Source organism: Triturus cristatus, chromosome 8, assembly GCF_964204655.1.
Source record: "Triturus cristatus chromosome 8, aTriCri1.1, whole genome shotgun sequence".
In the NCBI taxonomy this organism is placed as follows: Eukaryota; Metazoa; Chordata; class Amphibia; order Caudata; family Salamandridae; genus Triturus; species Triturus cristatus.
This window is the reverse complement of record NC_140591.1, coordinates 1,192,690,702-1,192,708,407: the sequence shown is the minus strand read 5'-3', so window position 1 is coordinate 1,192,708,407 and position 17,706 is coordinate 1,192,690,702. Positions and strand designations below refer to the sequence as shown.

Genomic DNA, 17,706 nt, shown 5'->3' with positions numbered 1-17,706 from the left:
TCCGACAGACACCTACACTCTCCAAGTTCTTGAAAGACCTCAAGACTTGGCTCTTCGGAGTATCACAGTGATCATCCAAGAGCTGCGTGCATCCCCCCCCAGCACCTTGAGACCCTTTAGGGTGAGTAGCGCTGCTTTACAAACCCCTGATTGATTGATTGATTGTGTGAGTGTTTGTAAATATATACTTTCAAGGTGAGAAGCGATGAATTTTTACTACTGATAAGATGGTGAGTTAGTGTGCCTGCTGCAAAGAAGTGTGTAACCCGGAAAGGAGCGGCACCTTAGCCTTTTATCATTTGCTGTTCATATCATAAGTATTGTTAAGGTAGATCAGTGCTTGCATAGATATGTGTTTAAGAGTTACAAGAAACAGTGATTCATAATAAATATGTGCCACTTATGAAAATGAATATTTGCTTTATGCCACCTTTTGTAAAGGGAGACTATGCCCTTTGGTACCTTGGCATCACATCTGCCTGGCATGTATGTTAGCTGTAATGGCTATAGAGTGTTGTGCTGGTTGTTAGACATGTCAGCCTTAGGGTGGTCTTCCCCCAAACATTTTGTCTTCTCCCCTCCTGTGGTCTTTATCACTGCTAACCAGTACTAAAGTGCTTGTGCTCGCGCCACAAAACATGGTGAAGTCTTCTTACAACTGATTGGCAAATTTAATTTACTACTAAGACCCTAGTAGTGTACCATATAACCAGGACAGGTAAGTTAAATGCTACTAGTGGGCCTGCAACACGTATTGTGCCACCCACTTAAGTAGCCCTAAAATGTGTCTCATGTCTGCTATTACAACCTGTATGCAGTGTTAAACTTGAAATTCAAGATGGCAAAGAAATTATAAACCCCTTGAGAAGCCTAAAACTCCCGTTTTATTGCATGTAAGTCACCCCTAAGTTAGGCTCTAAACTGCCCATAGGGTAGGGTGCATTGTATGAAAAGGTTTTACATGTCCTGGATGTGAAAAACTTACAAATTTGTTTTTCACTACTGGGAGGCCTGCCTCTTCCATGTGATCTCTTTGGGATAGCCATTTACTTTTCATAAGTAATACTTTTGTCTGGGAGCAGGTGGTAATATCATGGTTGGTGTCTAGGGAATTGTAATTTAAAATGGCCTTTAATTGTAAGGTCAGATTTTATGTCACAGTTCTGAAAATGACACTTTTAGAAAGTTGGCATTTGCTTGTCATAACCATTTGGTGCATGCAGCCTCTTTCCTGGGCCAATGACTAGATGTAATTGGCAGTTGGCCTTTGTGTATTCCTCCCAGATAGTCACACAATAGAGGGACTGGATGTTGGCAGGATGGGCCATTCAAGCAGGATGGGGGCTAGAGATGTGCACAGCCCAACTTGCACTTCAAAGACAATGCCTCAGCTCATGCACAAAGAACTTCACACTATGTTATTGTGACTGCAGACAGCCTCGGACCAGGGCAGAGAGGCAGGAAATTCCAGACACTTCTGTTAAGGGAAAACATCCAGAAGTGTCTTCCACTACAAAGCATGCACCAGGATTAAAACTCTCAGACTTACTCTTCTGTTTTCTTCTGGACCTGCAGAAGGACTCCCAGAGGACATCCCTGCAGCTTGTGGCCTGCTGTGTACTGACAACTGCCCTGCTGCTTAAAACCTACCCTGTGCCATCAGAGGACTGCTCTACTGCCTGAGATCTGCTTTCCTGCTTGCACCCAAGACTTCCAGAGTGACTCCAAGGGCTTGTTGATTGGTCTCCTGATCAGAGCCTCAGGGACAGAAGAGGCTCCAACCATCTGGAACCAGCAGCTAGACCCAGCCTGACTGCGTCCGTAACATCCTAGTAGTGCCCTTCCATTCCTGGGCCAATGGAAGTGGAACTAAAGCGCCCAGATAGCCTGAATTGAAAACTTGGGACTCAGAAAATGTTCTGTCAAAAAGTGCTCTGTGAATGAGAGGAGACCGGAACTTTCCTGCTTGTCGTTCAGCCCAAGGTACATTGACAATTAGCCTGACTTCATGGCAGCTCCCGCTATGTTTTCTTGCGCAGAAAATCCTGGTCAGTGGCTTCTCACAGATGGGGTATCCAGCATGATGGAGCCCTCATTGACTACGGATTGTAGCTGCGCCTTGCTGGAAATTTTTGACTTCTATAAAAGAGACTGAATCTGAACGTAGAAATCTTCACTGCAGCTTTCTCTAGCAGCTCCCCGTCAATGACGTCTCCTCCTCAGACACCGCTGGCTCACGTGCCCCACTGAACTTTACCTTCTGAGACTTTTTTTTTTTTTAAAATGATTCTAAGTCCAAAGGAAAGTGGAGGCCATGTGTATCTGAACTGTGCTCTATCGCGGTCACTCATAACATCCTAAATTTGCCCCCGTCTCGCATGAGTAGATGTAGGCGGTTGGTGCTTTGATCTTTAAGGCAATATTTAGGCCTTTAAAAATTCATAAATCTGGTTCTACTGATTGAAATTTTGTCATTTAGTTGTCACTTTTTTTTAAAATTTACCCCACTTTTTTTAATTAGTATGGGGTTTTTCTTATGTTGTGTTTTCACTTTAGTACTGTTTAAGTGCTGCATAAATACTTTACACATTGTCTCTAAGTTAAGCTCTGCTTTAGTGACTTTTTCTGGTTGACCCTGACATGGATTTTGACTGTTGCTTGAGAAGGGTTCACTCCCCTCTCAACCAACAACCCAATTTCTCACACTGGTGATATGAAATTAATAGTGCATATGTTGTCTCACTTCACACACCTTTATCAGTAGCTTCTCTTTTTTTTCTCACCCCTCAGAAAAAAAGTCCATTCTAATTATCCTGTGGGCCGCAGTGGTTACCTGTGCACAGCCATGGTGCTGAAGTAGGAGCTGGGCATTTAGGTAGCGGAGAATGAGGGTACCATGAGCATATTAAAAAATATATATATTGCCGGCTAAATTATTTTTTCATATGCCCGGAGGAAATATGTAAGATGTCTGAAGTATTTTTAACCTTGCCAATTACAAAAGAAATAATGAAACACTAAGCAACAAATTGTGCTTTCATGGCAACAACATAGGGAGCAAAAGCCAGCTGTAACGATTTAGTTAAATTTTGCTGGTACCTCACACCCACTATCAGATGCTTCAGAATCATTTTGAGGTTGACCTACTTCCAAATGTCCTTTCAGGTCTTCTCTCCAGACACAGCCTGTGTGTAGTGATGAACCTCAAAGCAAGTAGTCTCTAGCCTGGAGCACTCACAACAGAGGCACAGGGCCAGATGTATGACCCTTGTAAATTGCGCCTTGCAATTTGCACTCGATTGCGAGGCGCAAATTGTGAGGCACAATTTACAATGTACTACAGTGTCAGAGACACTGATTGTGATTCCCAATGGGGTGCAAAATGTGAGGCTCAAGAATATTAATGAGTCACTTGCAATTTGAGACCCCATTGGGAAAGGCTGGCCCTCCCAGGGAAAGTGTTTACTTTCAGTTTATTCATAGAGATTCATTTTGTTGCTATTTGAAATTGTCTTACTAGAACAATATAAGCTTTTGAACTTCATTTGAGTTACTTTTTCTTTCATATAAAAAGAAATGTATAAAATGTAATGAAACTTGAAACGTTAGGGACTAAGGCTGTGCATCGCGCAGGTTTGGGTTACCCCAGGCCTTGATATTTAGGCTCAGCGAACCACCATGTATGGGACTGCTTTTCAATAAAGCAGTTTTTTTTCTAAATGCAGCCCTTTTTCCTTAAAGGAAAACGGGATTCATTAAAGAAGAAAATGAAACGTTTTCGTTTAATTTTTTAAGGGCAGGCAGTGGTCCCTGGGCCCACTGCCTGCCCCTAAAAAAATATTTTCCCCTGCATTTGCAAAGGGGAAGGGGTCTCCCGGGGACCTCTTGCCTTTTGCGAGTTCATTACCACCCTCTTGAAGAGGGAAGTCATTTGTGAGTGTTTTGCGACCGTCATTGCGGTCGCAAAACATTCATACATGACTCTGGGGTCGCTATTAGGAAGGAAACACCCCTTCCTAATAGCGACTCGCAATCCCTAAATACCAAGTCGCAAATAATTTGAGACTCGTTATTTATTAATTATACATGGCATGTGACATTTTGCATGCGCAAACGGGTTTGAGCATGCAAAATAGGGTCGTACATCTGGCCCACAAAGCCGTTGAGGTTTCTACACTGAAAGTGTAATCAAAAAAGACAAAAGGTTGTGCCTCACCTAAAGGAACCCCCTCCAATCTGCACACAGAAACTACACCCCCACCCCTCACTCTATCATCTACCAAAGGGCGTGATTCAGGAAGTCTAATCAGCAGCCCCTTGCTAACAAAGTCAACATTGAATTTGTAAAAGAATGCAAGTAGTGTCACTACCCTCCTCACACCAGGGTCTTCATCTCCATCCTCCAACCACTGGAATGCATGGAATACACTTTCAATGTGTAGGGAAGCTATCCTCACCCTCCATCTTGTGCCAATGCAAACCAGAGGGATTCCAGTGGATGCCACTCTGCTTTGTAATTAATACTATGAGCCAATCTTGAGGATGAAAAGATATCCGTCCCAGCATTTGCAGAATCTATCTCCTTTCCATTTTAGACATTTTTTGGCCCATGTATTTATTTACATTGCTATGATCTTGAAGTTTCTGCTTCCTTTGAGTGCAGCCTAAAGCTCTTGAATATATCTTGAGGCATGCGCCCAGCCATCACTTTCTGTTTCCAACACCTGAGTTGATCATCTGACCTTACTAGCCAGCATTATATAAATTTTATAATTCTGTACCAGACTGATGGGAGGCAAGCTGACACCTGGGAAAATTACAAAGCTCTATGGTTTCTTTTTATTTGTGTGAGCTAGCTGTTCTCTCTCACCCACACTGTAAATGAAGTACCACTTTGTAATCCCACGACAGATGCACACTGCCTTGAACTACCTGTTTATTTCTCTTTCATGTTTTTCTAATACAAAATCAATAATGTGGTTTAAAAACCTCAAGATTATGGAAAAACATAAGCCCCTTGATAGATTTTTGTTGCTGATGTTTTTTGTTTGGTCTGTTAATAATTCGATCAGTGTTTCCGAAATCTAAAACCTTCTGCCGTGACAATTAATTGTATGTACAGGTTCTACGGTAGTTGTGTTTGAAGTGAGGAACCTTCCAAAGATTTTCTTTTTTTTTTAAATGACTTTCTTTTTTTACCCTTTCTGTTTCCGAATTGTAAAGTCTGAGCATGGCACAAAATAAATACGTGTCTTCTGATAAAACGAGAGAGATAAACTCTCCCAACTCTCAACTCTTCAACTCAACTTCAAATTTCTACACGCTGACTTAGTTTCCCATTCTCTCAGAACAGCACTGGAGGTTTAGGACTGGCTACTGCTTCTAGGGATGAACTGACCAAGGGATTATCATCTGACTAGTCTGGCCAAGAGCTGAGATAAAATACGAAGGGGCAGGTTTACAACAAAGTAACGCAGCACGGTGCAGCAAGTCATTTTGCTGCGCCGTGCTGCGTTAGTTTAGAAAGCACAGAGAAGCGACATATTTACAAGGATATGTTGCATCTCTGTGCTTCCCCTGCGCTGGCGCACAAACTACACCCATTTGCCGGCGCAGGCACCCTTGCACCATGGTGCAAGGATGCCTGCGTCGTGGGGAGATTGTTTTTGTGTAGGAAGGGACACCTTCCTGCACAAAAACATTCACAAGAGGCTTTTTCTTCTTTCAATGCGTGCTGTAGAATGCAGCACGCATTGAAAGAGGAAAAACAAGGAGAAATGAAAACATTTCTCCTCGTTGCGCCTCGCTACTCCACCTCTAGGCTGGCATAGCATTCACACGCATCTCCAGATTTACGATTTCTCGTAAATCTGGAGATGTGTCTCTGTTTCCATGGGTGTTGCGTGGGAACATCCACAGCAACACCCATGGAAAGCCCCTTCAACGCACAGTGCTGCGTGTGAAGGGGTCGTGTTTACAAGGAGAGGAAAAGTCACGCAGGGTGGCTTTTCCTCTACTTGTAAATATGGAGGAGCCCGCTGCGCCACCAGTACGGCACGAAAAGTGACGCACTGTAGGCGCAGGGGGCTTGTAAATCTGCCCCACAGTTTTCTTGTGCACACATGAAATGTGCGCCCTGAAATCTTCCTTGAGGTGGGCAGACTCACTCAGTACACTCGGTATGAACACATTTTCCAAACTGCCTTTAGTTCCGAGTCCACCACTGTTTCAAGATTTATGACCGGAGTATCAATTTCAACAGAGTAATGAACATTTTCTGGAAAATGGTCTATTGCAAACAGGCTATCATAATCACTTCTATTTTTATCAGCAATAAAAAAATAAGATAATGGTGTGTTGCTCATTCCGTCGTCCCCCTGCCTCTTAAATTCACTTTCAAAAGAAAGCAAGCAAACAACTATGCAAAGTTGTATTCTTACTAAAGATCTTTCTCCTCCACAGAAAACATTAGAAATAACCAAGTTCTCCTTATTCCCAGTGCTGATTGCTCCAACCCATCCAACCCATCATGAAATGGCCATCATGTCAAGATACAGTGAGTGAGTAGTTTGAGAATATCCGACATTCTATGCATAATTTTGTTACTTATGTCATACCATGCTCAAATCCTCACCTCACCCTGTACCCAGTGGGCCGGGTCTCACCGGGTCTGAGCACCAGCAGTTTTTTAAAGGGGGCCTCGAAACGGGTCTCTATCGGGCTCTGTTTTGTGCGATCCGTTTTTTCCGGACTGCAGGGACAGCAGGCACCTCGATGTGCGCTGCTCTCAGTGCTCACTTCTCATTAGTGGAGAAGTTCCGGCATGACGTCATGCCAGGTATTTTTTGTAGGGGAAGGGAAATCTTTTAAAGAGAGTACTTTTCTCTTTGGATTTCCCTTCTCTTTTTGAAACTCAGGAGCAGTAGCATTGTTGTGTGTCACCAGGACTTTTAAGTGGAAGCTTTTTCAATATTATATGCAACCCATAGTTGCTGCTTATTTATCTTATGCAACTAACAACCATTGACAAAGCCAATAGTCCTGACTTCTTGTAGGTATGATGTTACTTGCTGTATTAGATATCTGGATGCAATGACAGAAACAGCAACATACAAGTCGGGCAGCACACTGTGCTAAGCACAGATTTTTAGTTTACGTGTTTAAGCCACGCCTGTAATAACATTAGCCACGCCCGTTTGAGAGACCCCCCAGTTTTTTAATCCCACTTAAAGCACTGCCTGTTCCTTACCTTCAAGAATAAAGGTTCTTGGAATACTCGTTAAATTGTACAGAACATGTTGTGCTGAGTAGCTTGTATGCTTTGCCCGTTTTACAGAAAGCGAAGCTTGAGCAAGAGCTAAGAAATTATTTAAAAGGAACCCTCTACTACCAATTCTGCAGACTTTCAAGATCATTTAGGGACACACACATCAATATGGACTAGTAAATTCATGCCAACCCTATCTACCTTCGATAACAAGAAAACCCTGCTAGGCAGTAAAATGGATGTATGCTGATTAGTTTAGATTAGTTTATGGTGGACTGGGAAACGTTACCTCCTAAAGAGCCATTTCACTGGCAACATCTGACAGGAGGTGGAGCCATTGCAAAATGGACCGCATTTTTTCATGACTCAGGGGTTTATTTATCACCAGGATGTCCTTATCTCCTCAAAAAATTGTTTTTCATCCATATATGTCGTGCTATTCTATATATGAGACAGCCCAACGCAGACGTAAACACTTGGCTCATTTAGATAGTCTATACTTTGAAGAAAATTGAATTGAAATGGTTCTGAGATATGTACATAAATATTTATTATCAGTGTTTTAGAATTTTAATTATTACATTTATTGCACTTTTTTTGTGATTGTTATATGTTTCATCTTTTATGGGTTTGCTTACAAATTCGAACAAAGATTGATTTGATTGATTGATTGACTCAGACAAAAGACAGGGAAGGCACAAATCTTTATTGGAGGGTAATTGATGCCACCTGCCCAACAGCTAATTATGACAGAAGGCACTCCCTCCCAGATCACTAACCCTTCTGCTGTGCCCCACCATTGCCAGCCCTCACCCTCCTTTATCCTTTCCTCAGACTACATCCAATGCTCCTTTTTTGTCAGCTCTCACTGTCATTATGCACCCCTTTCTGTAAAGTGCTCCATTGCTCCGTGGTAAAGTGTACACTTTATAAGTCCGAAGCGCTTATAGAGGGGGAGTTTCAGGTAATCAGTGGGTATGGACACAGGAAGGTAAAGTTGCTGGTGGGGCAAAGGGCACCAATCTCTATCTATTACCTGCATTTTAGTCCTTAATGTCTTCTACGCCAATGGCCTCTACATTCTATTCCTACCCTAGTAATAATGGGATTTGTCATATTGTACACTCTCAAAGTTTAGCAGTTCTAGTAAGCTTGTCCAGATAGTCCTGCATATTCTGAGCATTACTAAATATTAATTGGAAAATATTTTATATTTATTCAACATTTTCACTTTCGAGTTAGCGGCCAGTTTCCTGTTTTCTTGTTTTAACTTTCCTTCAACTGCTCGTTAAAACAAGATCTTAAAATATAGACACCTGTTTGATAGTATCCATGCTGCTTCTCTGTACATTTCAGCTTCACCTAGTGTGTGCGCTCCTGTTGTTGATTGGGCAGGCAGACGGGATGAAATATTATTCATGAATCACCTGATGGCCATTTGAGCACCCTCAATCCTTACTTTCTAGCATTAAAAGTACCCTCTATGGTATTAGAGCATTGGAATGTTGAGCGCTCCATTGAAGACAATAGAGTGCTCTGGGCTTCTAATGGCTAGTAGAAGCCCGGAGAGAAACATTAAAATGTTTTTTTCATTTCACATCTGTTGCTGTGAACAAAGGCCTCTCAGAGCCCCAGGGGATTTAAAACCCATTGGGCTCTGAGAGGCCTTTGTTTTTACAAATTCGAACATTCTGCCCTCTAGGGGCGGAATGTACTAATAGCCTTAGAGCCCTCCGTAACGGGCTCTACCAGCTATTAATGCCCTGCTCCCTTGTTAGAAGGCATTAAACCCTGGAGTGGGCCTTTAATGGCTGGTAGAGCCCGCTACGGAGGGCTCTAAGGCTATATTATAACCAGCTTCTGCAGCACACCCTCCAATTCTCTCCTTGCAATTAAATATTATCTTTTCAAATCTTGTCAGGGATAGCAGTGTCCTTTTGAAATTAGAGTTCAAAATAGTTGATGGTTAATCACCAAGATGATACCTAAACCATTAAAAGCGCCATCTTGTCTGACTTGATATACAGAAGGGTTTCCAGCACATCATGAGGGAGAGAAAGCAAGCACCAGAGGAACTTTAATAGCCACGACGTATTTTAATATCCATATTTTCTCTTGTCATCAGCTGAAGCACAAACAATGGTATTTGAATTAAGAGTCCTGAGGCAAAACGAGGGTTGCTTTTGAAAGAACACTTCAAAAGTGCACTGCTTTGGAATAGGCTTACCTTGTGTCGTACAGAGCATACAGCCTTTTATTCTCTTCAATGGCATTCCTGAAATAAAAAAATGTGAGTTTGATTAGTGATAAACATTAACTATATTATATTGCTGGTCAGAATAATTAAAGAGGTCGCTGATGAACAATAATGTGATTCCAGATTTTTTTTTAACAATGCATTCTATAGTACAACATCTTTGATTGTTTTCACTCAGTTTCATCAATACTTATCTAAACAATAGTTGCCAGCCTTTTCTATAATAATAGCTACTTATGTTCAATAAAAATTGCTGGAGCTACTAACACAAAATATGGACACAATAATGGAAACATACCTAGGTCAACCAAACGAAAACTTTTCATTTACTAAGCTGGGCTACACCTAGAGGAGTTACTCACAGGTAGCAAGATATTTAGTTAGAAGTAGCTCTCAAGCTACTTGTTGAAGAACCCTGATCAAAACAATTAGCTGACTGATCACTGCAACATTTTCATCCTTTGTTTTTTTTTTTGTGTCTTGATCCGCACATCAATGGAGCTCTCCCAATAACTTACTCTCCCTCACACATAAACCACTATTGAACAGGAAAACAAAGCAACAACATACCACATCTGTGAGAAAGGGTATCTTTTTGCATGATCATTCCCATTTTTTCGACTGATGCTGCTGATGTTTGACACTGCACAGTGGGACACTGAGTTCAAGTCTCCAGTGTATGTACCCTGGCCCCCTGAAGATGGTAAAATTGGCTAGCTCCTAAATGCCATACTTTACTTTCCAGTAAGGTCATAGTGAATAGTTCACCAAATACACCAATGGCATGGAAACGTTAAAAGTCACCTATGAACTACAGCACATGTTGTGTTATCCATCAGGCTGGCACAGGAAGCAAGGCTTCGGGCCTACCTGTGTAGCCTGACTGCTGCAGCTGTGAAACATGCAGACATAACTGTCAAAATAACCCTTTTTGACAGAAAAGACCACTGCTGCCAAATATTATTAAGTCACCCTTGGTAGGCCTTGTAGCCCACAAAGAAGGGCGCTTAGTATTTAAAAGTGGTACATGCAAGAATTTAATGTTGGCCTGTACCTACATTCAATAGCCCCCAAAAGCTATTTTCACTGTGAGGGGCTGGGTCTATCCTATGAAGAAAAACTGGCATTCAGAATAAAACCATAAGCCCGCTAAATTTGGAGTGGGATAAGAAACAGAGAGATTAAACCACTATTTTTGTATTTGCCGAAAATCCAGTTCTTTGCCAAAGGTTAGCTTTTTAGTAAATATGTAGGAAAACTGACTTTTACAAGTAACACTCTACCTGCCTGAGCCTCCAGTAGGCTAATTAGAATGAGCCTGCTGAGAGATGGCCCTGCCAGTGCTTCCCATTACTGAGGTGTGATAACTGCTCCCAGAGCAGGAACAATATCTTCGGCCCTCTCCTAGGAAGAAATGGGTTTTAGGTATGCAACAGATATCAGCTCAAATAGGACAGCTGGAGAGGGTCCAGGAACTTGAAAGGGACTAGGGTGAAACCTGCCTGTTCATCGTTAAGTGAAAGGGAGACCAGGTGTTGTATAGGCCCTTTGTAGCCAGTTTGGCACTATCCCAGTAGGAGAGGAGCTTAGGAGGAGGGGACTCCTCATTTTCCTAAATACAGTCATGACTAGCACATAAGAATATCTTCAGATGCAGAAAGACTCTGTCATGTTGAGTTTGCCTCAGAATAGTGCATTGTTGAAGAGTTTGCATTGAGATAAATAGGATTTGCTTCAAAAGTCGGAAGAGTGATCCTTGGGAACTCTTTTCTCATTGGTTATGGAGTATTCAGGAGTCACCCCTACCCACTGGCTAGTAAAACCTACAAAGTTAGCACATCACCTGCAGCTCATCAAAACACTCTCTGAACATGAGAAAGAACTGAAGTGGGATAGACCTGCTGTTTGAGACCACTTGAAGTTCTGGACCTGCTCCCACTTACACCCAGGACTAGTACATGGACTCCAAAGGTAAGTTGGCTGATCTCCTGTATGGCTATAGGGACACAACAAACTACAGAAGGCCTTTTTCCTGACATGCCCAACTTGTACCACCATTATCTGGACTGCAACCCACTTGTGCCCTCTACAGGAGTGCATCCTAGCTCCTACGTGCTATCCCTGAGGTCCTGAGAGCCTTAGATTTGGCCAAATGGAGCTACTCCGGAAACTGTGAAAAGTTGGGTTTTAGAAAATATTTGGACTTCCAAGACTTCCGGAGTGTCAGCATGACCTCACAGCAAAGGTGCCTGATTTTGATCTGACTCTTCAGTTTTGCCCCAATGGAGGTTTTTGAACTCCATAAAAATTATAAGCCTGAAGATTGAAATCTTGACTCTGCAGAGATATGAAAAGTATGAACTTAATACAAGATCTTCAACGATAGCGAAATTAGAAGTTTTCCCACCCTGAGCTTTTTCTGTCAAAACCAATGAATTCCTATCCGGTTTCTAGAGGACTTGGACCGATATAGCCTGCAACCTTACCTTGCTGGAGAATTTTGACTTCCATTTCAAAGTCAGAAAGTAAAATCTTTGACTGGTATGAACCAGCTTGGTGTATCTAATCTGCGCTTGGCCTGAAATAGTGTCTAAGGTCCAATCAACTGCAAGCAGTACCTACTGATTGGCGCTTTACTTTGTAATGGCTTTTTGTTTGCCTTAAATCTTTAAAAAATCATATCTCTGGTTCCCCTCATTGGATTTTTGTTGTTTTGTTGTAAGTTTTCTTCAATTCATTTTTTTCTATTTTTCTAAATCAATTGTGGAATTTTACAGTGTTCTGTTTTGATTTCTTTAACTGACTGTTACTGCTAAGTACTTTACACATTTTCCTAAGTTAAGCCGGTCTGCTCTGTGCCTAGGTGGTCAAACCCTTCATTATCTTCTTCTTGTCACAGTTTGAGAAGAGTGGTCATCTTCCTCATTTTCATCTTTTTATGTCATTTGGAAGAGGATCATGTCTGGGGGTTTTGTATGGTTTAAGGGAGTTCACTTCTCAAATAGTCCCAAACATAGCCAATGGAGCAGATAATTCATTTTGAAAGGTTCTGGAATTAACAGGTTTTACAGTCTTGACAATATATAGTTGTCTGATAATACCACTGTATGATCAACCGCTGACGGATTTCCGAAATCTTGGACCATCTTTCTCAAAAAATGGGTTGTCAGAGGACTGAGACCTCCATGTAGACCCCCACATGCATGATGTGTTCGGGGGTACCTTTCTCCCTATTCTCAAAGGGCTGATGGGAGCTTTCAGGGGTTGCCTAAACAAGAGTTAAAAGGGAATGAAAACCTTTCATTTGGTGGCAACTCATTGGTGACAAATAGGAGGTTTGGGAGAAGTTGGTTACACTGCATCTTCTTTGCATTTTAATGTTAGCAACATTCCTATCATTGCCTTGAGGAACTTCACATAACATTCATTAGTTTGGGGTGGAAAGAGGTCCATGTCTTGTAGATACCCCATCACCCATGCCTTATGGCAAAAAAGATGGTCCCTTGTCAAATACAACCTGTCTAGTGGTACACCACAAATGCAAAAATGCCAATCAGGGCCATGTCTTTAGAAGCACAACCTTCAAATAGCTAATTTTACATCCTACAATCGCTAGGATGAACTTGTTTAAAGAGGTTGTCTTATTTTCCATTGTGAGGAGTGGCCTCTACCAATGTCCGTAAATGTCTCTCCATCAAGGGAGCTTATGCCATTCCACCAGACGTGCCACACATTTGGCATGTTGGATAGGACTTTCATGACCCCTTAGTTTTACTTCCCATGTAGGGTTAGTAAAATGGTTTGCAGTCATCTCTGCTCTCTCAGTCATTGATGAACATACGGAGGAAGTCTGTAAGCTAGTTACAGATGAAATCATTTATGAGACCAGGATACCTCTAACTTTATACTTATCCCAGCTTCTGGACCATTAGACTCAACTCAAAGGAGGCTTTTCTCCTCATAAACTTAGAACAACCCAGATACTTCACTGCTCTCTGCGTCGCTAGGACCTCTTAAATTCAGAAATTCATCTGCCTTGATTCATCCCACCAGTTGAGAAGCTTCGGCTTTTCATTCCATCTCAGGTTTCTATCACTCTGGAGGGATAGTTCTCTGTCTAGTGGAAAAACCCACTCTAATACATTGTGGCAGGGTTGGATGGGGATAAAGGAAGATGGCGCTCAGACGTGTGCACTGTGAGTAGTCACTTAGAAAGAGTAGGTGTGGTGCTGTCAGGTCAGGGGTACCAACCCAAGGAAACCCCTGCAATTAAGTGGGACAAACCCGCTCAAGAGAACAAAAGACAAAGTCCTGCGCACACAATCAGGATAAAACTTATTAGTAGCATCTGTCAGAGGAATGAGTGAGAATCAGAATCTGATTGATCTTGAACATAGAAGGTCAACAGCAGCAGAGTTTTGAGAAAAGTAAACTTTATGTATGTCAATGTCTGACCAATACAAAGCACGCAAATATGAATATTTGCGTGCTTTGTATTGGTCAGACATTGACATACATAAAGTTTACTATTCTCAAAACTCTGCTGCTGTTGACCTTCTATGTTCAAGATCAATCAGATTCTGATTCTCACTCATTCCTCTGACAGATGCTACTAATAAGTTTTATCCTGATTGTGTGCGCAGGACTTTGTCTTTTCCACTCTAATACATGCTTCACATATTTTCTACACCTTCACCTTAAATTCACTCTGAATTTACCTAGTTGCACAATAACCATCTCCATGTCTAACAGGTTATTTACAAGGATGCACTAAGCTTGAGCAGACAGATGCATTCCTCTGAGCAACAATCTCCTTCATCTTTGTGTAACTTCAGCTGGACAACAATGCTCACCCCCCTGAAAATCCAATATGCATGAGAGCTCTCGATACATGTAGTGGTCAAGTCTCATGAAGTAATTGTCACCATTTTTTTAATATCCACTGGGACCCCTAGTACCACTACTTTGACTACTTTTAGTCAATGTGTTGGATGTATAGTGCCTTTGGTATCAGCTGGGACTGCAGCTTTGTTCTCAGGATCCCCTTCTAACACCTGATGAAACAAATGTGCATTTTACCCTGAACCGTAAATTCAAACCCAGTGAGGAAATTGCTTAAGGTGTATTAAGATGCACCTGCCATAATATATTCTGAGAAGTGTAAAGGCACACTGTATAAGCTTGAAGTCTTTTACCACACAAGTATCCAACATAGGTATTAAGGGCAGTATTAACAATAGATCTTGAGTCTTCAGACTTTTTGTGGCATGCAGGAAATATGTGGTCTAAAGTAATGTGACCTATCGCCCCTCTCTTGTATGGATAGTATATACAACAAACCATAATCCAGATTTCCTTTTGATAGACAAATATTAGCATTACTGTTTTGGGCATTTTCTTATAAACAAAGGCTGGGTAAAAGTTTCAGTGTTCTCTTTATGTATAATCAGAGTTTTATTGTAATCTGAACATTGATTCACCCTGCATGTTTAAAAACAAATCAGAGACTTTATGTCATACATTTTGGTGTAGAAAATGTTCACATTAAAATCATGCCACAATTTGTGATCAACATAAGAATACAATAAGTGTTAGTTGACCACAAATTGTGTGCTTTCATGGCAAGGAGTTCAATAGTACTCATGGCATAGTATAGCAGTGTAGACCAACTTCTATTTTATTCAGTGTTGTTACAAATAGTGATTTAGGCAATAACGTTGGTGGTAAATTAATTCTTTGGATGGAAGCTTAGCTCCAGCCAGTGGAGTGTGGTTTCTGCAGTGAATCATCCATGCACGTCATGAAAAAAATATGAATTACTTAGTGAAACATAACATCATTGAGTTCAAATCTTTTACAAATCTTTGGTTATCGCATTATTTGTTGACTAGGTAAAATCAAGGAGGTTGCTCTGCTGGCAGTGAATTAATAGGTAATAAAGCAATAAACAAAACAAACTTCCCTTTTGTGCTCACAGTTAACAACTATTCCTCATTTAGTCAATCAGAATGCACTGAGTAAAGTTCCATCTTAAAAACATTCAAACTCATAATCAATATAATAATAATAATACCAGCATTTCTAAAGTGCGCAGCTACCTCAGATGAGGTGTCCCAGTGCTGGTGGCCGTCGGGGAGATCAAGCGAGCTATTGCCCAGGGTCACAAGGTGCTGGGCTAACCTGCCGCTGGTGATTGAACCATGTGACCCCATGTTCTGAAGTCAGCCGCCCTGCACCACACCTCTTCCCTAGCAATTTCAATACTTGATATTGAGGATTTGTATAAGGAATATTAAGTATTTAGATTACTATACAGATGATTTTTGGTATTGATTATGAGCTTGAATGTTTTTAAGATTTGATATTGTATTGAGTTTTTATTGTCCTGTATATATACTGATTTATACAAAGTGTGCAGAATGATATGCGCTTGAATCATTGTAATAAATATATTTTTTTTAATATAAAAAAGGAGACAGTATTTTTTGATTGTGTAGCTCATGACATTTGACATGGAACTTTACTCAGTGCATTCTGATTGTCTAAATGAGGAATAGTTGTTAACTGTGAGCACAAAAGGGAAGTTTGTTTTTATTAGTTTTAGATACCCTGTCCCTTTTGGTTTGAAAGAGTTACTGTCTGATTTTCTAGACTGAATTAATAGGTCACATAATTAGTCTTTGCTGGATAATAATAAAGACAATTCCAAATACTTAGATAATGTATTATTGTTATAATTGGTCGGGAAGTTAATCATCAGCCAAGGGCATGTTACTGGGTACTTGTGAGCTCTGTTACACATTCTTTAAATCTAATATTTTAACAAGAAGATGGCATGCATCACTAATATTCATTTTAGAATAGGTGAAGAATATTTTTGGATGAAAAGAACATTTGGAGCTCCTTTCATTGAAACTGGACCATGTTACAGACAGTGTCCAAAAAAGAACATTCAGCTTAGATATCACCTTCTATTCATGGTTGCTATGTCACTTTCTATTCTTGAATTCTGTTTGGTTCTATATCTATTTCTGTTCCTTAATTCCTATCCAAATTTATAGCCTTTTCCGTACAGTTTGATTTTATGGCTTATGCCTGTATTTCGTAATCCCACACTTTCAATCAGTTATTCAGTTGCTTTTCTGCCTTTCCCAGTTTTTTTTTTATCTCTGACTTGCATTCACAGCTAGTTAGCTAACTTTAAACTGCCAGTTTCTTTCTATTTTCAGGTATATTTGCTGCTCCCTGTTTCTTAGTATTCAGTCCTGCTTTTCCCCAATCACTATGTTGTTTCTAATGTTACTGTTAATTTGTCTCCTGTTTCCTAGAATCCCTTCCAGAGCCTCATTAATTCCTGTTCCTGTATTCTGCCACCTTTGCTGTGTTTCCTGTTTGTTGGACTCTAGTCCTGAAATTCTCTGATCTCTCACCCTAGGATTGTTTACAAACTTGTGCAAACTGTATGTGCAACACTGGGGGGCATATCAACAAGGGCTTTATCTCTGCTTTTTTGGCTTTAAAAGCCAAAAAAGGAGTGATAAAACTAGTGCCCTATCAACAACAGGGTGCTAACATGCAAATTTGCATGTTAGCATTCTTTTACTCTACGCTTCCCCTTGCATCTCTAATGAGATGCAAAGGGGGCGTTCCAGAGTAAAATAATAGGAGAAATGTCGCTAAGCGAAATTTCTCCTATTATCAAGAATGTCGCTAACCCTGTTAGAGACAAATAAAGCAGCGCTAACCGCGGTTAACGCTGCTTTTTTACGTCTGGTATTTTTCTGACTTAGCCATGATATCCTATGGAAGGAGGATATCATGGCTAAGTTTGCCTGTCCCTATCAACAAGGTAACGTAAGATTATCGCTGGGTTTCCAGCGATAATCTCACGTTAGCCTGTTAGCGTGAGGATTTTTATCGCTATTGAGATAAGCGTTGCTAATAGCACGCTATCTCAGCGATAAAAATTCACGCTAGCCGGCGATAATTATCCTAGCGCTAAGTGCGCTTAGAGATAATTATCGCCGGTTGTTGTTGATATGCCCCTGGGTCACAAATGATCTGATTCACAAAATTGGAGACTTTGTGACAGCAAAATTGCGGTTGGGTCTATACAAAACCTAAATTGTGATTTGGTAACTTCTTACTGAATCTCAAAATGGTACATCCCAACTTGCAAATT

General features: G+C 40.9%; 1 protein-coding gene across 1 annotated transcript in view; it reads right to left on the bottom strand.

The window, feature by feature from the left end:
• GABRB3 (gamma-aminobutyric acid type A receptor subunit beta3) overlaps window positions 1–17,706 on the bottom strand; it is a 1,060,293-nt gene that overhangs the window by 614,391 nt on the left and 428,196 nt on the right. The window contains exon 2 of the mRNA XM_085622874.1: window positions 9,495–9,542. Within this exon, the coding sequence (XP_085479000.1) occupies window positions 9,495–9,542 (48 nt within the window). The remainder of the gene's footprint in view (window positions 1–9,494; window positions 9,543–17,706) is intronic.